We start from the raw sequence: 24995 nt of genomic DNA, 5'->3' as shown, positions 1-24995 counted from the left end.
CAAATCATGCTGAAGTCATTGCATTGCATGAAGCTTCAAGAGAATGTGTATGGTTAAGATCTATGTCACGACACATATTGATTTCTTGTGGACTAGAGAAAGATCGAATTCCAACTCCTATCTATGAAGATAATGCAGCTTGTGTCTCGCAAATGAAGGAAGGATATATCAAAAGTGACAGAACAAAGCATATACCACCAAGATACTTTGAGTATACTCGAGACCTTATTAAAGACAATCAGGTTGAAATGAGATATGTCCAGTCCAGCAACAACTCAGCTGATCTTTTCACAAAAGCACTTCCCACAGCAACATTCAGGAAACATGTTCATGATATTGGCATGCGCCATGTACGAACAATGTAACGACCTGCAATTTGAGGGGGAGCTATATACTGCACTCTTTTTCCCTTAGCTAAAGTTTTTTCCCATTGGGTTTTTCTTTAGCAAGGTTTTTAATGAGGCAGTTCTTCAAGACCCCGACGTTTTGAAATGGTGTCATCCAAGGGGGAGTGTTATGAATTATTGGTGAATGGTGGATGACACAATTGTCAAACACCTTTATTCACACGAACATGAATTATTGGTGAATGGTGGATGACACAATTGTCAAACATCTTTATTCACACGTTTTATTCACAATTGTCAAACTATTGAAATGTTCATCAATAGTTTAGATTGTCGGTAATTTACTTTTTGCACAGTAGTTTTTGCCTTATAAATAGAATGTATTTGTAACGAAGTGAACTACCCCCGGTAGAATTAACAATTCACATATATTTCTTCACTCTCTTGTCTTTTAGATATAATAAAGATCAATTATCATTTCAATAATATAATTAGAGCTAATATTATAACATGATATTATTTTTCCTTATTTTCCCCATGATTTGATCCAAATTGACCAAAACTCCATTAAAGCTTCCAACTTTGTGTGCTTCCTTCTTGTGGGTTTCTTACCCAGATTCTTTCTTGAATTTATATGCAATTCATTTGCCAAAAAGACTCAGACTTTGACTTTCTTGAGTGAGGGTTTTGACTTGTAAATTCAATTCAATTCAAATCAAACCCAAATTCAGTTGATTTGGAAGCTATGGAAGCTTATAAGAGATGGGTTCGGAGGAATAAGGAGTATGTTCATTCCTTAGAGTCTCTTGCTAATGTAAGCCCACTCAATTTTATTATTATTATATTATTAATTTGCTTGTGTTTTATTAGGTTTCTTGATTTATTGTTACTTTAGTAAATTGGGAATTGATGAATTGATTGATGAATAGTGTGTGTTATTCAGTGTTTGTTTGATTGACTTGATTATGATTTTGTGTTCTGATTATTTAGGGTACTTAAAAATAATCACATTTGGTGAAAGATGTAAGAATAAGATAACTGATACTGATTATTGAGATAACTGTAAACCTGCCTAGATATTGCCAAAAAATCGGTTCGGTAAACTTGTTACGGAACTGCCTTGATACTGGTTTCCAACCCAACCCAGACCGGCAGTTCGTATACTAGTTTGTACTTAGGAGACTTGATTTAAGCCCTGACCAGATTAGTTTGTTTTTTTTTTTGGCACAGACGGGCAGACCGGTTTATAACCCGGACCATATCGATTTGATAGGTTCAAACATCTTTCCTCCTAAACCGGTTTGGGCCCGTTAATCGATTTGTACACCTCTAAATAGAGATGTACAAAAAACCAATATGGGACCGGTAAGCCAGTTTCTCTGACCTGGTCAAGTTCACTAAAAGAACCTGTTTGGACAAACCGGTTTGGACCCAACCGAACCCGCAGGTTTGTATGCCAGCTCGTAATGACTGAAACTGTTTTGGACCCGATTTGAAAAAAAGAAAAACTGGCTTCCCCCCCCCCTCCCCCCCCCCCCCCCCCGAACTGGTTTATAACCTGAACCGAATCGATTTGATAGCTTTGAACATGTTTCCTCCTAAACCGGTTTTGCCCAAACCGGTTTATATTACTTGTTGATCAACCTGATTCGGTTTATAACCCAAACCGGTTTTTCAAATAAACTGATTTTATACACCTCTACCTCTAAACCTGCCTAATTAATCCAGGCTTTAAGCACACGATCTCTCTTCGATAATCGTGATAATGCAAATTGTTGATTTATTAGTTATATTTTGTTAAATATTCAGGGATTGACATGGCTTCTTCCTGAGAGATTTGCCGAGTCAGAAATCATACCAGAAGCAGGTTTTGTGATATTTTGGTAACATTTACTTTCGCTTGTTACAAAATAGTTTTATCACCTTTTAAAAATCTTGATATACACAAGTAAAATATAAATACACAACATCTAAAAGTCAATAGTGGATTATTTCTAACATTTTATTAAATGTTTTTTATGTAGTAACGTCAATATTGGGTATCGTGACATCTGTCAACGAACATATAATCGAAACGACTCCAATGAACCCAGCTCAAATGCACACGAGACCTCCGGACGGATCGTTTTTTCCGTACTCTTTGTTTTAGACTTTAATGAAAGATGTGGAGTCTTTGGTTGAAGTTATGGCACAACAATTCTATGGTGATGATAATAAATGGAACTTCATTGCTGTCACAGAGGCCACAAAGTAAGTATCGACTATTTTTTTTTCAATAGTCAACCTTTTACTTTCACAAGTCAAGTCTTAAACTTTCAAGACTCAAAATTTATGCATATTCTTCATAATTTTACCTTCAAAATCTTTCTTTCAGTAAAGTTCTTATACAATGTATATTATTAGGGCTATAAACGAACCGAACCGGATGAGACCTTGTTCGTGTTCGCCCGTTAATCTTTTGTCGGACAACCGGACACTTCATGAACGCTATACCAAACGAAACTTCAAATCCGTGTTCGTTCGTTAAGGAACTGAGCCTGTTTGTGTTCGTTCATTAATTTTGCAAATGGACGCAAACGGACACACACAAACTTAACCTGACACTAATGGACGCTAACGAACACAAACGAACATATATTAATTTGATAATAATAATCACTAAACACAAAATTACCCTATAAATCCGGAAGTACACCACATAATATCCAAAAAAAGCTTGGCAGAGTAGTCATAAACATAATTATATAAAAATAGTAATAGAAATAAATAAATAGATAAAAATAGTAGTAGCATAATTCTAATAAACGAACACATATATGTAAACGAACGTATCCAAACTGGATAGACGTAATCACTTAATCGAACATAAGTGGACGAACGTAAGTGAACAAAGGTAAACAAACATTAACGAGCGAACCTAAGCAAACACATTACCGAACTTTCACGAATGCAATTGAACGAACGCGGCCTCTCTTGATGTTCATTCGTTAAGCTTATTGAACGGAATTCTTTGTTCATGTTCATTCATTTATTAAACGGGTGAACATAAATGAACTTCCCGCCGAATGGTTCGTCGGATGTTTGGTTCATTTACATGCCTATATATTATTCACGAAATTTTTTAAGAATCATGAAAATTCATGTAAAATTTTAAAGTTGAAAAGCGGACGGTTTGACTTTATAATGTCAACATGTTAATCAGGGTACTAGCTAGACTAGCTTTATTGAGAAATAGTGGGTACAAAATGCTTTTACAAGGAGGTGAGACGATAAATGATGAAAAAGCTGCAAACAATGCAAACCAACCGCCGACCCATGGACGTTTATTGCATCAGGGGCGAAACGGTCATTTCACACCTGAAGGAAGGGCTCTATCTGCAATGAATAGATTCGGTGAAAATGCTAGAATGATTTCTGATCCAACATGGTTTCGCAGAGCCGAACATCATCAACGTGCAATTATGCCGCTTCCCGGTAAGTTTAAACTTTAAACATTTTTTTTTATTTTTTTTCACATTTTTTATTTGCTGATTTTAAGGTTAAATGGCTACAGAAACTGACGTAAAAAGACCAACACTTTCGAGTTTTCTATCTGAGAAAGGTGTTCCCGGGGGATTATTATTATTTGGGGAGGTAATGTTTATAGCAAGACCGCTTGTTTATGTTTTACTAATAAGAAAATACGGGTCCCAGTCATGGCTTCCTTGGTTTGTCTCGTTGATCATTGACCTCGTTGGGATGAGCTCATCGACTATGTTGTTGACCGGTCAACAAGACCGGAAGCTTCGTCTATCTGACCCCGAGAATGATGAGGTAAAATGCTTTAATTATTTATTTTTCCCATTTTAATTGTAAAGGGTATTTTAGACAATTGACATGTGTAATTTGAATAAAATACAGTTGAGAAGACGAAAACTTTTGTTGGCGCTTTACCTTATGAGAGACCCGTGTTTTGAAAAATACACACGGTACATTTTGTAAATTCGGTTTTCTATTAGAAAACATATTGACTTTGACTTAATTATTGGTTGACTTTTTTTCAGTCAAAGACTAGAAGGTGCCGAGAAAACATTGGAACATGTACCTATTATCGGGTTTCTTACAGGTAACAACGGTTAAAATAAGAACATTCTTTCTCTTCTCAAATTTTGTTGATACTGTGTTTTTAAGATTTTTCGTTTTGTTGTTTTTGCAGCGAAGCTGATCGAGCTTTTGGTTGGAGCTCAAACGCGTTACACATACATGTCGGGTTCTTGATCAAAATAGACCCAAAAAAAATGGTAAGTTAATGTTTTCCAAACTTCAAGTTTCATTAGAAGTTTGATATGCATGCAATTTTTTCATGAAGTTGGAAGATAGCACGTTTTTGGAATAATAATAATGTTTCGTTAACTAAGTTTAAGGTAATCATTGGGCACTTGTTTATCTTCATATATGATGCTCGAACATCATTTGTATCTGACCCATTGTCATCCCTGCTCGGTACCACCCATGAATATAAGCGATCCGTGCATGATATTGTGATCAATTACTTGGTGGGTATACGGGTTGCCGACTAAGTTTTAAGGATTGTTACCGATCGGTATGACCAATGTCCACGATTGCAACTAGTGGTTTGGTATTATTAGGTGCTCAAGGAATTCTATGGTTAAGATATTATTTAGGGTTTGCTATGATAAAGTGAGTCGAACAAAACTCCCTCCTTTGATCGAGCCTCCAAAACGTCTCGTCAAGGAACACCATCGACACACCATCCAGACACCATTAATGTGCTATATACGGGTCCATACTAGTCGTATGATAAGTAAAAAATGGTCACGGGGCCCATAGGAGTATAGGACAAGCCAAAAATCTAATATGGGTCGTATGAGGGGAAATCATACTGCTAATATGATGTATTTGATTGACAAAAAAAAAAGAAAAAAAAAGAAAGACTAATGTAACCATTGACAAAGTCATGCGACATTGCAGCCTATATGATGTGACAAACACACTGACGTACGCTTATGCGGGTGGTGTTTGAATAGTAGCCTCCTTTATATTTTGTAAAAGTGTGATGGTGTTGGGGTGAGAGTCATTGTTACGGTGACCTCCATTCCATATTGTCAAACCTTGCCTAAACCCGGTGCCCCTCATTTAGAAATTTCGATTCGTTGTTGTAACATCTCAAAAATTTTGCATCAGGTTTTGTCAACTTTTAAAAGTTAAAGAACCAAAGTGTAATAACCGACATAAGAAATGTGTGTAGACTCTATGGTTGTGTTCTAACTCTTACTAATATATTAAAGCAAGTTGATTCTCTCCACATGTCTTTATTCTAGCCTATCCACATAGGATTTCATGTAATCACCATGGCCGGCTGGAGGGTGGAGCCGGTCGGACAGTCGGTCGGGGCACGCAATTTTTAGAGGCCAAAACTTTTTGTATCTATATTTTATATTTTTTATATATACATTTAAAAATATAAAACTTAGATAATATGAATTGCTCTTTACCATCTTATAATTATTGGGTCCAAATTTTTTTTTAAACATAATCCATTTATTCAAGTTTAAATTATTGGGCCCAAAATAAAACTAAAAACTATAAAAATTAAATAAAAACCCGATGCAAAATAATTAAAATTTATCTTTGGTTCCTTCCTTCCTTCTTCGGTTCCTTTATCTTTGGTTCGTTGTTAACCACCAGACCCCTCCACGGTTGACCAAGCTTGCCACTAAGGACCAAGCTATTTTTTTTTCAATGTTAGGAGAGTTTTACAAATCATTGGTTAATCGTTAGTTATTACGGTATTTTTTTTAATAATATATTTTTCAATGTTTATTGTTATAACATTAAACCTCGTTTAAAAAAATTAACTTATATATTTTTTTACTCGTTAAGGCTATGGGCCTTTTTATTTCGGCTCGGCCGAGGTATTCAAATCCTCGGAGACGGCCCTGGTAATCACATTTCCATATCAATAATTTCCACATTCACAATTATTTTTAATCCACTAAATTAAAATCAACATTCCAATTTAATTCAATTAATTCTACAACTAAATCTATTTATTCAAATTAAGCAATTAACTTCATGATTAAGTCTATTTATTCCAATTAATAACCATCTTGTCAAATGTATGTCTTTCTTTTTAAGTTTCTGTTTCATTTAAATCTATTTATTCAAATTAATGCAATTAACTCCATGATTAAGTCTATTTATTCCAATTAATAACCACATTGTTAACGATTTAATTTACTCTTGAAGAAAGAAGAAGAGCCGGTGAATGGTGATCAAACCGAATATTCTTTAAGTTTTATTTATTTATTCATTAAGAAATGACATGAAAAATGCTATAAAAATATAGATATCTCTGAAAATTATTTATAAAAAACACTCTAAAAGAAAAAAAGAAAAAAACGTTCTTTAGAACAATTATGAACATTTAAAAAAAATTAAATAAAGCTGTTTACAAAGAGATTTTCGGAAACTTAATGTAATACAGTTTAAAGCTGGTATGTATTTGCAAACTTAGTTTTCAATTAATATTACAAAATCTTTTACTAATATGTGTTTTTTATTTTTTTTTCAGGTCTAATGGTTCATTTATGTTATATTATTTCTTATTCATTGCATTGTTTATTTACAAAGTATTTTCTTTTTATGTTATAGACATAGTTTAACATCTTTTGTAACATCCGAGGGTGAAAAACTTATGTCAAATATTTTTGTTGACTGAATGCGTAGTTTATATTTTATATTGTTTGTTGATATGTTTTCCATCCGTATGTAACACGAGTTATTATCCTAGTATAAATAATATTTTAGTTTATATCTGAAATATTATTACTCGGACCTTGAAGAAAATAAGCAATCGTTTGAATTATGAAGTATTTAAACGAACGTTTAAAGCTAGTATTTTTAAAGGTTAATGTTACAATATATAAAAATATAATAATATGTGTATATTGAATTTCAATAATCATATTGATAGTAATAGTAATATAGAAAGATCAACTTTGAGAATATTCATCACAAATATATAGTATGAATAGGCATATTAGTGTCTTCATTTAAAAGAAGAAAATTCTAAACCAAAAAGAAATCATAAGATCAACAAAATTGTAGAGAAACAAAGAGGAGATAAAGGTAGTGGTGCTAACCGGGTAGTTGTGACAAACCTGATCGGCGATCATAAGTATAAGCTGGTGGTGAACACGGGTCTTAATTAGTTGAGTCGAGCTATCGGCAATAGAAAGTGTAATAAGTCAAGTCAGTTGCCAACTGATATTACAAGGTGAATACGTCTTACTTTTTTTAAACAGATTTACTCCTATCGGATAGATCGGTTGTTTGTCTCACAAGAGTCAGATTACGTTTCCGAACGTGAATATGTCTAATCTTTTTGTACGTGGTTGTGTACAACTTTTACCAAATGTGATTACGTTAAACTTTGAAACTTATGCTTACTCTAAAAGATTGTTTGTCTAAGAGTCCGAAAACTATGCATGTGTCTGGATCCAAACATAACTCTCCGAGGTAATTGATGACTTGTGTGTGTATGTGTAGTGGATACGGTTTGCTACGAATCAGTGTCAAACCATTTCTTCTGAATGGGCACATAACAGTTAAATTGAAAATAGTTATGTATGGTTTTTGACTTTTTGCTGATATTTGATAAGGTTTACATCATGTATTCTCTTGTTATGCCAGACCATATTAAGTTGTCTAACTCAAATCAATGGATGCTAACAAAATCATCTGAACGGTGAAACACTTTGGCAACCATGCGATTTGTACCCACAACCTTGGTATTGAACGGTGAATGTATTTTATAAATTTGGTTGATCAGTAAGTACTTTTTGCTTTAAAAGATGTATTAGTTTTTTTTAACCTCAACTATCATCTTTTGTCGTCAGTCCCAACTAATGAATTGACTGCTAACGGTCCCAACTTTTAGACTTTTAGCATATTTGCCCCAACGGTACACGACTAACAGAATCATAACGTCGTTACTCGCAGGTTGCCGGAAAAAACGTTTTTGGCCAAAAAACTCACATTTTTCCCGGATAACTCAACATTTTCGTCTCAGACATTTTTGTAACCTAGATCGGACCATTAGAAAACATTTTCTAGTAAAAGCTGACCAGTTATTGATGTCGTCGGAACCCTAGAACCATTGTCGGAATCGATTAGTGGTCCTCAAATAGTAGTGGTTGGTTGGTAATGAGTCAGTTGGCGGTAATGGTGGTGTTCAAGTTGAGTGTACCGGCAAAAAATGTGACTCTTCCGGTTAAAATCATTTTCCGACAACCTGCATGTAACGGGTTAGGATTCTGTTAGTCGTGGATCGCTGGGAACAAATACGCTAAAAGTTGGACCGTCAGCAGCCAATTCCTTAGTTGGGATTAATAAAAACCAAAATGCATTAATAATATTTGTTGTAACTTAGCAACGGATTATCAACAAAACATGACATGTATTTCTATTTCATATTTTAAGTCTGGCATGAATGACACACAAAATCCTAGAGTAATTGTTCATAAGACATCACATGAGGTATTGTACGGATCAGATAAAAGTAAAACTAGTGACACAAAGAATATTTAATAGACTGAGTAATGGTACCAATACACCTAGAAATCTATGTCTACACTTGGCAGACCACACACATCAGCCACAACACTAAGTCACAACACCAACAGCAAGAGCTCCTTTAGCCACACAGCCAACAGCTTCCCTTCTACCAGGGCTTTCCATAGCATCAATCGTCGCAATAAGCGCAACTACAAGCGCATAATCCACGTTAGGATCGATTTTCACAATAAATTCGTTCGGTGAGTCCCCTGGACGCATCTAAAGAGCAAGTCATACGGATTAACTTTACATTTTGCATATAGCCAACTCTTGTTTCAGCTTAATTTGTACATACACATGAACAAGGCCGTCTCCGAGAGTCCCTTAAAATTTTGAGGCTTGGGACGAGTGAAAAAACGTAGGACTGTTCAAAGGGTAAGACCCAACTCTTATACCTAATACCCTACCCGGACCCTTTACCCTTTTAGGAAGAAACGTGGACCCGATACCCTACCCACTAAACAATAAAAGGGTCGGGTATAAATACAGGTTTTAAGGGTCCAACCTTTTAACCTTTAAGGCGGTAATCACATCTCATTTTCTGTATTTACTAATTAAATATCTCATATATGACTTTAATATATGAATCCTAGAACAATTATACCTTTATTTACTAATATAGTAAAGTCTACATTCGAAAGTTTATCAACCATTTGGACTGATGCAAATAATATTCGCATCCACAAATTACATGCAAAGAACAATTTAGTGATTCCCATATATATGTTTCCAATCATTAGTATGACCCTTTATTTTTTTATTTTTCTTAGTAATTAAGAAATTTCGTTTGAATCATATATGAAATACAAATTTCTCTTAAATTTTAGATTAATCGCGAATCTGATGTATATCTATCTAGAAACTAGTAAAAGGGTCAAAGGGTTTTAAAAAGGGTCGGACCCTTGAAACCCGTTTACCCCTTTAAGGTGAAATTTAAATACCCTTAACCCGACCCATATTACATATTCGGGTCTAATTAAGGATTTTGCGAGTCAAGTAACCGGGTTTCAAGGGTCCGACCTTTATCTTGCTCACCCCTAAAAAAACGGTGCGATTTTTGAGGCCCCCTTTTTTACTAATAAAATTTGACAATTTTACTAATAAAATTGTCTTTCAAATTTCCAAAACAAATAAATAATAATAAACATATTACTAAAATGACTCATAAAACACAAATGAAAGTTTTTTTTCTATACAAAAAACTTGATTGTGGGAATTGAACCCATAACCATTATTTCCGTAGTCCAAAACACTTTCCATTCAACCAAAGAATCATTCTATAGGTTTTTGTGTTAAAACAAAATTATATATAAAATATAAATTTTATTTTTTCACATATATGGGTCTCTCAGGAGAGTGGGCTTTGGGTCCGTCGCCCTCCCCTTGGATCGGGCCTGCACATGAATATATCTAAAGTTTATATCATCAATCGAGTAAAGAGTTTGAAACTACTTGAGCTATCTTTTGTAACATCCCGAAATTTCTAAAGTAATATTTAATATATTATTTTGCCGGGTGAAATAAACGAGTTAGTGGAACGATAATAATAATAGCAAAATATGAAGACTTAGTAGGATAATTAGATTGGATTAGATATGGACCAAAAGGAAATATGGGCCTTCGGTCCATGGGCTTAAGGGAGTATAAATACCCCCTTAAACCTCAATCCTTTCCATTCCATCCATTTATCCATCCTAATCTCTACACACTCCAAAACACACACAACCCGAACCAAGATCCGAAGGCGAAAACCCGAGCTTGTTGGTGCTGGAACGTCGTGACGGACCAAAACAACATCAAGGCTTAACCGGGTTCGTAGTTCGACTCGTTCAAGGTACGTTTATAGTTAGAAATCGTTCGTATAGGTTCGGTTTGATTTGGGAAATCATAGATCTGTGTTAGTTTGTTATAAACGAACCTAAAACAACAAATATTACTGGAATTGATTAGCATTTGATAGGTTAATTGTTAACCTAAAAGAACCGGTAACCTATATGCCTAAATCGCACCCCTTAAACATCGATGTTAGGCCGATTTGATGGTTGGGGTTTGTAGGCGCTGGTCAAACGATTACGTGGATACCTAAATCGAGTTATTTGGTTAAGAAACGAAGATGATTAAGGACGAACAGTAGCTGCAGCCGACAACTTCGCCTGCAAGCTAAGTTCGCCTGATGAACTTCGCCTGCAAGCTAAGTTCGACTGATGACAACTTCGCCTAAAAGCTAAGTTCGCCTGATGACAACTTCGCCTAAAAGCTAAGTTTGCCTAAGGGTTAACTTCGCCTAAAGCTAAGTTCGCCTAAGGTTTAACTTCGCCTAAAGTTAAGTTCGCCTAAGGTTTAACTTCGCCTAAAGTCGAGTTCGATTAGAAAATAAATTATAAGCGATAAGTAAAAGTAAGCTAATACTAGGCCGCCAGATTAGATCAGGCGAGTATTGATACGTGTAACATATACAGTCAGCCGAGCTCAGTTAAAGAAGGGATTTACAACTATCGGAGGAAGAGGCAGAGTTCAGGTGAGTTTCTAGCCCCATTTCCTTGTTATGTTTTCGGGGCTGTGTGCATACTCGATGTGAAGTGTGAATACACTTACCTTAAGTGGTAAGTGTATGCTATAGATGTTATACGAGGTAGCTATTATATAATACTTGTTGGTGCGTGAACGATCTTCGGATATTGCACGCATCGCCAAGGACAGTGATTGCCAAGTGGTTATTAGTGTGTATGTATGCTATGATGTGACTTGCTTATTATGTAAATGATATGAAGCATGTTGTAGATAAGTAGAGGTAGAGCGTGTTAGAAGTGGCAAGGGTGTAGTAAGAGTGATAGTGGCATGACGATAGTACGTGGTAGGGTAAGCCTATACGTGACTACGTCATTAAAGTGGCAAAGTGGCAAAGTGGCATAACGTTAAACGTTATTAAAGTGGCAAAGTGGCATAACGTTATACGTTATTAAAGTGGCAAAGTGGTAAGGTGGTAGGTGTAAATAAGAGGCTAAGTGGTAAGGTAAGCAGGTTAGATAGTGGACTACGTGTCTTCGGATACGTATATGATGCATGTAGTGGTTGTATGATAAGTTGCTTGATTAACTAGAACTCACTCAGCGTAGCTGACTTTTAGTATGCACGCAGGTGATCAGACCAAAGAACTAGCATGAGGATGGCACATGGCATGGATTGAACGGCTGGCATCTTAAGATGGAAGAAAAGATGTTTTAAATTTAATGATTTGTTTTATGTATCAGAGAAGAGATTGAATGTTTTGTAACGAATGCTTCAAGTAAACGTTTCCGCGAAAGTTTTAATTAACTCTGATTGCAAGAACTGTGTTTATGAGTAAATCCGATGCTAAAGTAGGGCTACCGGTTTGGGGCCTTACACCTTTGCTGTAGGATGACAGCTATAAACGTAACACTTTTTTTCGGCCCAGCTTCCTCCGATCTGGAAATCACATTCGTCACTGTGCGCCAAGGACACGTTTACATGGGTGTGATCCTTGGTTATTTTATTTTTCGAAGCACTGAATAGCAAGTTTTCGTCGCTTATTTCACCCTTAAATACGTTCCATCGATGATGGACACTCAGAAGCTGCAATGATAAATGTAATTAGCAGAAAAGCAACACACGAAACTAAAGACACGTGTTATTAAGACTTGCAAAGTAAAAAATTTAAGAGGCTGTTTTGTAGCCTATTAATGGTTCATAACCTCTTAATGATTAAGATGAAGCCTTAAATCTAAATGGTTAAGAGGTAGCCTCTTAACCATTCAGTATCTTAACCATTAAGAGGCTATGAACATTAATAGGCTACCAAACAGCCTCTAAATCACCTTCGACCGTAGCATTGCAATCAGTGTTCCATGTTGATCATGTAGCAACCTCTGGCGATGGAAATTTGTGTCACTTGATTGTATTGTGAACATGGTGTTTTGGCTATCGTTTTTAATCACAAGATTCCCACATGGATATCTTTCCACAATGACTTCAATAGCATACGGCACAACGAACCGGCGATCGATCACAGATGCATAGCTTGGTAGAGCCATCAATGGAATTAGCAACCCAGTGTTTGATGAAAGGCTTATACAAAAGATAACTTTTGGACCACTTAATTTATTGGACCTCGTCAACATGTAGCAAAAGAAGACTAGGTCAACATGTTAACTAGAAATTATTGTTACAATACATACAAGGTTCACGTGGATGCATTATTTGTATTGATAGAGATATTTTTGGTGTCATTTCTCTAAATCGTATTACTTTAGACAGCAGTAATATTATTTGGATCATATCTTAAAAACTGTGGACCAAAGTTGATTATGGATGAACAGGAAACTGGCAGTGCTGTAAAAATCCCGATTAGACGATGATTAATCCCCGCCTAATCGCTAGTCCCTACCCCACTGATTAATTTTGGACTAGACGGCCAATTAATACGTCAATGGTCAAAACCGGCCAAAATCACTATTAGGCGAGGTTCCGGCCAAAATCGGCGGTTTCCGACGAGATTCCAGCCAAAATTTAGCGGTTTCTAATGAGATTCCAGCCAAATTCAGCGGTTTCCAATGAGATTCCGGCCAATTTCTGGTCAAAATGTTTATATGTGTATATATAAAATTGAAAATTATATACAAAAATGTGTGCGTATATATATAAAACTGAAAATTACACATTAAAATCCGATCCGATTAATCCCTATTAATCCCGATTAATCGCTAGTCCCCACCTTACAGTCCGACAAGTGACTAGCAATTTCTACAACATTGCAAACTGGTAACCAGGATTACGTACCTATTTTATATTAAACTGTGTACACCGCAGCGTTTGTAATGTAGTTCACACACTGGGCTAATGCAGTAATGTGTTAATATTTATGTACAATTTGTATTTCAAAGAAACAAACCAATGCTTCAAACCTTTTCTTTTAGGTTTTGACTTGCCCCCTTTGGATGGTTAAGTCACCGTTTGAATGAAAGACGTTCTCAAAGAGGAATGATTCTTTCTAAGTATTTTTATGTAGTATCGTCACTATTAGGTATAATGACATATCTGTCATTGAAACAACTTCAACGGGCCCATCTCAAATGTACACGAGACCTCTTGAACCGTCTTTTCAAAAATCAACCTTTAACTTAGGGGTTTGCGTGGTGCGGTTAAGTGTGATTTTTGGTTAAAACTGAACCGAAAACCAAAACTTCGGCTTTTGGAGTATTTGAAACCGTTCGGTTTTGGTTTTTACGGCTTCAGTTTTTCGGTATTTGTTTTGGTTTCGGTTCGGTTTCGGTTATGCCATTTGTTCTTGAAAATTTTAGGCAAAAAAAATTGGCAAAAATAATTAATCTAGATATAAAGAATTTTGTTAATTGTAAAATAATAGAATATTATACATTTTACTACAAATTTTTGCTAAACATTAGTAATCTAGTATTGTCCATATTTAAATCAAATTTGTTGAAAGGGTTTGTAGATGTCATGGCAACAAGTTGTTTTTTTTTTCAAGGAAATGCATATAGAAAGTGGAAAATGTGATAATTCTAAATTATATGTTTATATATATATATTGTGGTGAGGTGAAGGTATATAATTGTGGGTTGAGTTATTCTATAAAGGCTAGTAACAATGAGAAGTGTGAGAAGTTATAGTTGATTGACATATGTTAAGTGGGAATCAAAGGTAAAAGGGTATAAAAGTAATAGTACATATTTTCTCTCTTTACATGCAAGTCACATGTCAATTCCCTTATCATTTTAAAACGTCAATAACTTTTTTATGCCTCATTATTTTTTTTAATAAATTTCACCATAATAACAAGCGTATTTTTATCTTTAATATGAGTATGACTTTGTTATATAAAAATTAAAAAAAAAATTACGTCATTGTGTCTTTGTGTATTTTCGTTATTGTGTCTTTCTGTTTGTTATTGTGTTTTTTTCGTCATTGTGTCTTTCAAACATCATTGTGTTTTTTTAAATGCTAATAATACGGTTGTATAATAATAATACGTAAATATAATGATAAAATAACACAAATTATGTAATACATAAAACACAATAATGAATACATATTACACAATTACATGAAAGGTAAAACACAATGATGAATACATATAACACAATGTCCTGAAACATAAAACACAATGATAAATACATATAACACAATGACCTGAAACGTAAAACACAATGGAAAGTACATATTGCGCAGTGACGTGAACGTAATACACAATGACTAAAACACAATGATAAGTAGAAAAACAAATGATGAGCACAAAGACACAATGACGTAATCTTTGTTTTAATTATTATCTTTAATATGAGTATCAATTGATAACACAATAACCAAAATCTATAACACAATGCATAAAAAAACCCAATTAAAAATCATAATGAATAACCAATAACACAATATAAAAAGCCCACTATTTTTTTTATTTTTATATAACAATATGATACTCATATTAAAGATAAAAAAATGCTTGTTATTATGGTGAAATTAAAAAAAAATAATATTGCATGAAAAAGTTATTGACGTTTTAAAATGATTGGGGAATTGACATGTGCCTTGCATATGGAAAGAGAAAGTCAACAAAAATGGGTTATTACCTTTATGCACTTCTCATCAATTTATTTTCTTAAATTAATCTCCACCATTCAAATCTAAGATCAATGGATTAGATTCATTCTCACACTTCTCATTTTATTATCATTTGTATTTGAACTTTACCCATATGATTGTTACTAAGTTATGTTTTAAATCCTTCACATAGATTAACGCCGGTGGGCCCGTTTACGATGGGCTCCTCCAGGTCCCGCTCACTAAACTGCGACACACCGGCACGGTGTTTAATGGATGTAGTAGGGGTGTGTTTTTTAACCCTATCCGAATAACGAACCCGAATCGAAGCGATCTGAGACCCGAATAACCCAGCCCGAATTCACCCAAACCGATTAATATTCTAATAAATATAAAAAGTTATAAGAACGGTGAAACACATGTGATTTGTACCCACAACCTTGGTATTGAACGTTGCCGATGCATTTTATAAATTTGGTTTCGTCACTAATTAAGTACGTTTTGCTTTAACAAAGAGTAACTATTTGCGCATTAATATTTTTTTGCACCGGATTATCAACAAAACATGACAAATTTATATATTTCATATGTAAAACTAGTGACACAATGAATATTTAATAGACTATGGTACCAATACACCTAGAAAGATATGTCCACATTTGGCAGACCACACACATCAGCCACCACACTAATAGTCACAACACCAACAGCAAGAGCTCCTTTAGCAACATAGCCAACAACTTCCCTTCTACCAGGGTTTTCCATAGCATCAATAGTCACAATAAGCGCAACTACAAGCGCATAATCCACGTTCGGATCAATTTTCACAATAAATCCATTCGGTGAGTCCCCAGGACGCATCTACAAGAGCAAGTCATACGGATTAACTTTACATTTGTACATACACATGAACAATCGACTAAAGGGTTTGAAAATGAAGCTACTTGAGCTATCTTTGTTGCAGGACGACAGTTATAAATGTAACAATTTTTTTCGGCCAAGCTTCCTCCGATCTGGAAATCACCATCGTCACTGTGCGCCAAGGACACGTTTACATGGGTCTGATCCTTGATAGTGTTAGTTTTCGAAGCACTAAATAACAAGTTTGCGTCGCTTGTATCGCCCTTAAATGCATTCCATCGCTGGTGGACACTTCGAATCTGTAATGATAATTTTAATTAGCAGAAAAGCAACGCACGAAACTAAAGGCATGCTATTAAGACTTGCATAGTAAAAAATTTAAAGGGCTAGCGTTTTGTAGCCTTTTAATGGTCATTAAGAGACTACCTCTTAATGGTTCATAACCTTTTAATGATTAAGAGGCAGCTAGGGCTCAGTGGCTGTTTGGTAGCCTCATAACACTCATTAAGAGGCTACTTTTTAATGGCTCATAGCATCTGAATGGTTAAAAGGTAACCTTAAGTCTGAATGTTTAAGAGGTAACCATTAAGAGGTAGCCTCTTAACCATTCAGACTTAAGGATACCACTTAACCATTTAGATGTTATAAGCCATGAAGAGGTAGCCTCTTAATGACTGTTAAGAGGCTATCAAACAGCATCAGTCTGAATGGTTAAGAGGTAGCCTCTTAATGACTGTTAAGAGGCTACCAAACAGCATCAGTCTGAATGGTTAAGAGGTAGCCTATTAATCATTCAGTATCTTAACCATTAAGAGACTATTAAACCACTAAGAGGCTACCAAGCAGGCCCTAAATCACCTTCGATCGTAACGTTGCAATTAGTGTTCCATGTTGATCATGCATCAACCTCTAACGATGAAAATTTGTGTCACTTGATTGTATTGTGAACAAGGTGTTTTGGCTATTGTTTTTAATCACAAGAGTCCCACATGGATATCTTTCCGTAATAACTTCCATAGAATGCGGCACGACGAACCGATGGTCGATCACAGATACATAGCCTGGTTGAGCCATCAATGTGTAACACCCCGGCTTTAAGTGGAATACGCCCGGGTGCAACGTACAGATCACTCATAAGTTCGTAACACTATTAATAGTGACAATATATTTTTTTATTCTATAATATCGCAAGTACACAAATAGTTTGATAATGAGACAATCAACATTACATCTAAATGAAACAAATATTATTAACTGAAATAATCCTAAGGTATAACTAGTTTTCTTGTCCTGACACTTCATCGTATCAACCTGCAGCACGTTTAAAATAATATATTTTGTCAACAACATATGTTGGTGAGTTTTCATAAGTTTTTGCGTATATAAATATATATAAAATGCGCGATCAACGATCGTCATGTAATAAATATTCAAGCATAATATAAATGAAATCAAATAGTGTCATCCTCCCGTTCATTTAGCCGAAGCCGTAGAAGTCGGGGAAATGAGAACCACCTTACATAACCAACCGAAGTCGTAACGTTAGACGGCGCAGGTACGTCCTGTCGGACCCTCCCACTATGTGTATGCATTTGCGTTTGTGTAACTTCCACCAATAAAACAATAAACACGTTGCAAGCAAGTTCACGTATAATTATAAACAATATGCACGAATAATATTAACATGTACGATATAAGTGAATAGGTTTGTAAACAAGCGCATAACTAATGAAATAAAAACTTGTGACGTGTTACACCCCAAAACATTATAAAGCATTAAAAATGGGGTTATGAAGAACTCACATGTTAAATAAGCAAGAATGAGTAAATAAGCGAAGATGTCTTTAAGTGAGTGAACCGACAGGGTTTGGTTCAATAAGTGACCCTAGATAAATAGATAACTATGATCAAAATAAGGTTGAAGAAAGATAAGAAGTAGATGGCCGACATGTTCGGTTTATAATTCTTATACGAAAAGTTTGTTAAAAATATATTTTTGTTCTATTTTTATAAGTTAAATGAAATAGGTTAGTTATTTGATTTTCAATCAATTTTGTTTTAGTTTTAGGAAAAAAAATAAAAAATAAAGGTTATAATAATTATTAGTTAATTTTAATGATTTCGGTTCGTTTCCGAGCCGAATATTATTTAATAAAACAAGTTTAACGAGTGGTTCATGTTTTTGGTTGGACATGAACTCGTTTGATTCAGGTTTATATCTAACATGTTTGAAATGATAAGATGGCGTTACATGTTGGAAATTCTTAGTCTTATTTATTAGTTTTGCAAAAGTTACTTTTTAACTTAAAACTTATTTTTAACCGAACATTAACGTGCCGATGAGTGATAGTGAAAACACAACCACGGTTGTTAATTTAGAGTGACAACATGATGATCACATGATATGTTGTACATAAATAAGACAATAATTACCCGATGATGGAATATCAAAAAAGAAAGAAGAACTTGAAACTTGGATTTTTGCACCATTTGAAAAGCAATAAGACAATTGAAAGTGTAAAGTGTTGTGGTGAATGATTTGTAGAAGTTTGAGAGGCTTTATATAGGCTTCAAATCGTTAATAACAAGGTTGAAGTGATTAATTGCATAAGCTAGTCCTTATGGCTAGTCTTAAGCAATATTAATCACCAAATTAATGAGCTTTGACCCAATTTGGTGAATTAGGAAGTTAATTATCAATAATAAATAGTCTAGGTTCATCCAATACTTGGAAAAAACGAGTCAAATGGCGGGAATTTAGAGAGGATGAAAAAAATGCGGTTGACCCGTCTTGAAGAATACCAATAATTATAAACACTTAAATAACACAATCAATACTCAATAAATGCGGAGATTTTATTAATAATCCGAAAAGTATCAAAATTTTAAAATGGTACGGGTTTTCGTGTTTTTAAAAATGACGAATGTCAGACAATGGAATTAGCAACCGATCGAGTGTTTGATGAAAGGCTTATACAAAAGAGAACTGTTGTGGACCACTTAATATATTGGACCTTGTCAACATGTAATATAGCACGACACTTAGTAGGTCAACAATGTATCTAGAAATTATTGTTATAATACGTACAAGGTTCAAGTGGATACACGGGTTGGTAACTTGGTGTGTTTATTTTGAAAAGTTTTTTAAGGTATATTTTATTTTATATCGTAAACTGATTAGTTATGAACGTCAAAACCCGAAAGTTAAAAAGAGAAGTTGAAGTTGGATTCTTTAATGTAAGCATATAAACATGTTTTGTAGACATTTATGTTTTTCGGTGTAATTTTGTAAGATAGTAAAATACAATACTTGAACTAAAATTTCCGTGTTGACATAGCTTAACGCACCGTGGGCTTGTTCATGATAGACTCCTCATGCCCCGCTCACAAAACTGCGGCATGGTGTTATGTGGACATAGGTTGCCGAGTGCCTCTGACGATTACACACCTGTTGCAGATAGCCTAAAGTTGACATGCAAGCTTTATTTACCTGTTTCATTAACTTATAATTTGGTCCAACTTTCGGACTTATAACTTAACCAAAATATGTACATGGATAGCTTATGGATATTACTAGTTTAAACCGTACGAACCATCCGTATAATTAATTGAAAAAAATGTACAAAATTTAAGAAGAAATAAATTGAGATTGAAATGGGGTCATCATATGAAAATGACCAAAATGGATTTGACTAGTGTCTCTTAATATTATGTTATTTAAATAAAGGTGCATTGATTTTTATTAATTTCAATTATCATCTTTTGGTCGCTGACAGTCTTAATTAATGAATTGGCTGCAAACGGTACATACTTTAACGTATTTGTTCCTAACGGTCCGTGACTAACAGAATCCTAACACCGTTATTAGCAGGCCGCCGGAAAAATGTTTTGGCCTAGAAACTCACATTTTTTCATAAAAACTCAACATTTTCACCCAAACATATTTGTAACTTTAGATCGGGCCTTTAGGAACCTTAGTCTGGTAAAAACCCCAATTATTGAGGTCGTCAGAACCTTAGAATCATTGTCGAAATTGATTGGTGGTGCTCAAATAGTGGTGGTTGGTTGGTCATGAGTCAGCTGATGGTGCTGAGGTTGAGTTTACCAACAAAAAATGTGAATTTCCCAGACAAAATCGTTTTTCCGGCGACCTGCAAGTAACGCCGTTAGGATTATGTTAGTCGTGAACCGTTGAAAACAAATACGTTAAAAGTTGGGACCGTCAGCAGCCAAGTTAGTTGGGATAAGTAACAACCAAAAGATAATAATTGGAATTAATAAAAACCAATACACCTTAAATAAAACATAACCAACCAAAATAATGTGTTCTTAATACAAAGAAGAATTTGAAGTTGTTTTCACACAAAATTGCAAACAGCAAACCATCTATTTATGTGAAAAATGCCTGGACTTTGTAATCAATAAATCTTGAAACAAAAAATGTCAAATATTATTATTTATTTTTTAAATTACCAAAACAAGAAAAGTGACTTAACCTAAAAACAGAAATTCCCAACTTTGAGATCCTTGACATGGCGAAGCTCGATTATAAATCCTTTAAACATCTCTTCTTCATCGGTTTTATGAAAACACGGACACTTGACATAATCTAAGTCAGCTTCGACTAAAGAAGACACATTCAGCAACAAAAACTTCCACAAACAGAACCATCCTTTGATTGTTAGTGACAAGTTATTCGGAGCATTGATTTTGATAATCTCTAAGCCATTATGCTCTCGGGTGACTTGTCCAGAGAGCACCAAGTTCTTAACACTCTTTGAGGTTATATTGAGCCGTGTGTAACTATAACAAGTGCTCAACCCCCAACGCAGGACTACCTGATAGTGTGTTTTCAATCACATCTTCATCTAAACTCACATACGAAATAAATAAACTCTTCAGGTTTTTCCAACTAACCGCCCTTTTGGGATTAAACATACAGCCTGACAGGTCAGTAAAACATGAACTACTAAGAAAAGCATGATTCGACGAAAACTTATTTATATGTTCCAAACCATATAACTTGAGAGAGAGGACTTCAACGTTACAGTTGATAGCATAATGAATCCAGTTGTTGACCTGTGATTCATATCGAGGATAGTAGTTGCTATGCCATTTGAATTTCTTCAGCCTCAATTGTTGACGTTGGGTTAAGGCTTTGTCCACAGAAGAGAAGAAACCCAGGTTCACTTTAATGTTCCTAGAGTGAGGATGTATGAAAACGAGATCTGGAACACTAGTCCAAATATGTATCCATTGTGTTGAGAGCGTACTTGTTCTAATGGCGTATTTTGTGTCGGGTAAACGACAAAGGATTTCAGCAATTAAGCATCTGGTAACTTACTATTTTACGTTTGGACCTCAATTTGGGCCCAATTTAATATTTAAAGGGCTTAGATTTTATATTCTATTAGACTATTTGTCAACCTTTAAGGAATATTTTAAGTTCAAACGTAAACCAGTTGGTAATTGAATGTTAAAATCCCTCATTTTTGGTCTAGTGGTCAAAGTCTTGGGTTCTTCAATGGAAATTCAAGTTTGTATCCCATTTATGTCACTTTGAGTAGATATTGATAATGAAGTATTGTGTTAGGCCTTGTACAAAGGTTGTCAGCTCGAACCCTGAGCCCACCCGGGTTTTCGTCCCACCGTGTGTTACACTAGGGAGTTATGCTCTTGTGGTGGCACAATGACTGTCAAATGGCAATTGGCGGTTTGGTTTCCTAGGAGAATACCCAAGCCAAACTCTGAAGCCAGCGTGGGCCTAGTTAAGACAACATAGCCTGGCCATAGTGGGACATCGTCGCTCTCCAAATTTGGAGAGTGCGGTAGCCTAAATACAAAAAAGCCGCCGTTCTAAAAAAAATATTGAATGTAAAAACTTAAAACCTAAAAGTTAAAAGATAAGTTGAAGTTGGTTCTTTAGTGTAAGCATACAAATGTTTTGTAGACATTCATGTTTTTTAGTGTAATTTTGTAATTTTATGGTAGCAAAATCCAGTGAGCTAAATTTTCGATGTTCACATGATTTTTGATTCGTATAAAATTTATAAGCTCAGGAAGGCCAGTTTTGATACTGATCAGCTTGTGCGCAAATTCCATCGAAAACTGTGATCTGTTTCGACTTGTTAAATAGTGAACAGGTCCCCTAACATTTGAAAGCCTATCGTTGATGTGCAGTATTTCATGAACTTATAGCTTGGCCCAACTTTCGAACTTATAACGTAACCAAAATATACACGCTACTGGTTTCCATTTACTAAAACAATACTAGCATTGAGGTCCCGCATGTTACGCCAGACCTATAATTTTGTCCGTAATTTAGGGTAACAACACGGACCATCCACAGTAATTAGTTCCAATAAATAAGTTAAAAAACAAATATATATTCATTTTACTCACAATTATGATGTATTAGGTAAATATTATGATGCTTAAATAAAACATAAACAACCCAAATAATGTGTTCTTAATACAAAGAAGAGTTTAAATTTTTTCACACAAAATTGCAAACTGCAAACCATCTCTTTGTATGAAAAATGCCTGGACTTTGTAATGAACACATCTAGAAACAAGAAACTGATTATACGGCTGAGCTGACGAAGATCATCTGGTCATCATGATCGGTGCCTGCAATATATTTTGGTCGTAATTAATTAGGTTTAATAAAACACTTATATGCCAAAATCACTTTGGAACTAAACATGAATATAAAGTAACATTAATCAACTAAGATTGTAAATATAAAGTAGCATTAATCAACTAACATTCCATTTAGCTGTATTTTTTTCCGGTTGTATTTATAGGTCGATTTGTATTGATGTATTGTATTATCTAGTTGCTTTCTAGATACTTACAATATAGATGTCGTTTTAAAAGAAACGTAAAGGTTAAGGAGTAACATCAAGGACCTTCAAGTTCGATGGAAAAAGAAAACCTTTAGCTTTCAAACGAGCAAGAACCTACAAACAAAAAACGAGAACGAAATGTCAGTTGTTGTTATTATTATTATTATTATTATTTACTTTTTTAAATCACCAAAACAAGAAAAGTAACTTAACCTCAAAACAAGAAGTCCCAACTTTGAAGTCCTTAACATGGCGAAGTTTGAGTATAAATCCTTTAAGCATCGCTTCTTCATCTTCTTCATATGTACAAAAAAACACGAACACTTGATATAATCTAAGTCCATTTCAACTAAAGAAGACACATTCAACAACACAAACTTCCACAAAGCGTAACGTCCTTTGATTGTTAGTGACAAAATATTCGGAGCATTGATTTCAATGATCTCCGAACCATTTTGCGAATGAAGGACTTGTCCAGAGAGCACCAGGTTCTTAACACTCTTCGAGGTTATATTGAGATACGTGTAACAATAACAATTTTTCAACTCCAGAGTTTCCAACGCAGGACTACCCGATAGTATGTTTTCAATCAAATCTTCATCTAAACTCACATACGTAATACATAAACTCTTCAGGTTTTGCCAACTAACCACCCTCGTTGGATCAAACACACAGCCTGCCAATGACAGATTAGTAAAGCATGAACTGCTAAGAAAAACTTGATCCAACGATAACCTATTTATACGCTCCAAACCATATAACTTCAAATAGAGGTCTTCGACGTTACAGTTGATGGCATAATGAAACCAACTATTGACTTGTGATTCGAACCGAGGACTGTAGTTGCTATGCAGTTTGAATTTGTTCAGCCTCAATTGTTGATGTTGAGTTAAGGTTTTGTCAACAGAAGAAAAGAAACTCGGGTTCACTTTAATGTTACTAGAGTGAGGATGTATGAAAATGAGATTTGGAACCATGGTCCAAATATGTTTCCATCGTTTGGAGAGTGTACCCGTTCTAATCGCGTATCTTGTGTCAGGTAAACGACCAAGGATTTCAGAAAGTAAGCAATCTGGTAACTTACTAATGCGATCTTCATCATCTGCTTCCATCGTTTCTACGTATGCATGAATTGTTATTAGGGTGCGATACTTTTTTCTTTTCTTTTTAAATGGCTATTAGGGTTTGATGGTGATCGGTATTTTGTATATATATAAGATTATCATAGGATTTTGCGTTTTAATTTTTAAATATTTGGATTTGATTTTGAGTTCAAATCAAACTAAAAGTCTAAAAAAATTTAATTTATGTGTTTTAAAAAAATCGACCCGTTTTGGTTTTTTTTTTATCAGTTTCAATTTTCAAATACTTAGATTTTTAGCTAATTTGCAAAATGCCAAAATCACATTCTCAATAACAACAAAAACTAGCGAAGTGAGAATGTGCTGACTTTGACCGAAGTCAAGATGTAGCTCGCTGCCTCGCTTACGTGAGTTTTATAAGCTTTACAGAGAAAAGAATAATGCAAACAAACTCCGATAGGAAATGGATTTGAGTAAGTCTGGTGCGCCATGTAAGAGATATTTTCAATAGTATGATTTTTTTTAATTCATGCGTCAATATCTTGTCTATATTTGTGTCAAATCACATCTTACATGATGAATTATGAAGCCCAAGATTCATATTTTTATTTTGTGTCAAAGATTGTAACCCACTAATATATAGTCATTGATCCGACAGTATT

General features: G+C 34.7%; 1 protein-coding gene and 1 pseudogene across 2 annotated transcripts; one reads left to right on the top strand and one right to left on the bottom strand.

Moving 5' to 3' along the window:
• The first annotated feature begins 880 nt into the window (after window positions 1–880).
• Window positions 881–4774, top strand: LOC143612415 (peroxisome biogenesis protein 16-like). Of its 2 annotated transcripts, none has more exons than XM_077086405.1 (8): window positions 881–1161; window positions 2157–2214; window positions 2372–2597; window positions 3550–3821; window positions 3901–4160; window positions 4248–4315; window positions 4391–4452; window positions 4543–4774. In XM_077086405.1, the coding sequence occupies exons 3-8, from the start codon at window positions 2503–2505 to the stop codon at window positions 4602–4604; spliced, it is 819 nt and encodes a 272-aa protein (XP_076942520.1). In that variant the 5' UTR covers window positions 881–1161; window positions 2157–2214; window positions 2372–2502; the 3' UTR covers window positions 4605–4774. The 2 variants fall into 2 exon arrangements, with proteins under 2 accessions (XP_076942520.1, XP_076942526.1); XM_077086411.1 differs by having other exon boundaries at window positions 2157–2230.
• An 11407-nt stretch (window positions 4775–16181) lies between these two features.
• LOC143610626 (F-box protein At5g03100-like) lies at window positions 16182–24363 on the bottom strand (annotated as a pseudogene).
• Window positions 24364–24995: the final 632 nt, after the last annotated feature.

The sequence above is a fragment of the Bidens hawaiensis genome, unplaced genomic scaffold (genome assembly GCF_021521415.1).
Source record: "Bidens hawaiensis isolate Kalapana, Puna unplaced genomic scaffold, B.hawaiensis_p1.1 tig00002236_1, whole genome shotgun sequence".
Taxonomy (NCBI): domain Eukaryota; kingdom Viridiplantae; phylum Streptophyta; class Magnoliopsida; order Asterales; family Asteraceae; genus Bidens; species Bidens hawaiensis.
Note: the sequence above shows the minus strand (reverse complement) of the source record. Positions and strands in the feature narration are given on the sequence as shown.

What these genes read in the sequence shown, in the direction of transcription:
- LOC143612415 (XM_077086405.1), top strand. Translation starts at nt 2,503, where the DNA reads ATGAAAGATGTGGAGTCTTTGGTTGAAGTTATGGCACAACAATTCTAT. An exon ending in TGTTTTGAAAAATACACACG is followed by an intron (nt 4,316 to 4,390) that starts GTACATTTTGTA and finishes ACTTTTTTTCAG; the next exon opens with TCAAAGACTAGAAGGTGCCG. An exon ending in TATTATCGGGTTTCTTACAG is followed by an intron (nt 4,453 to 4,542) that starts GTAACAACGGTT and finishes TTGTTTTTGCAG; the next exon opens with CGAAGCTGATCGAGCTTTTG.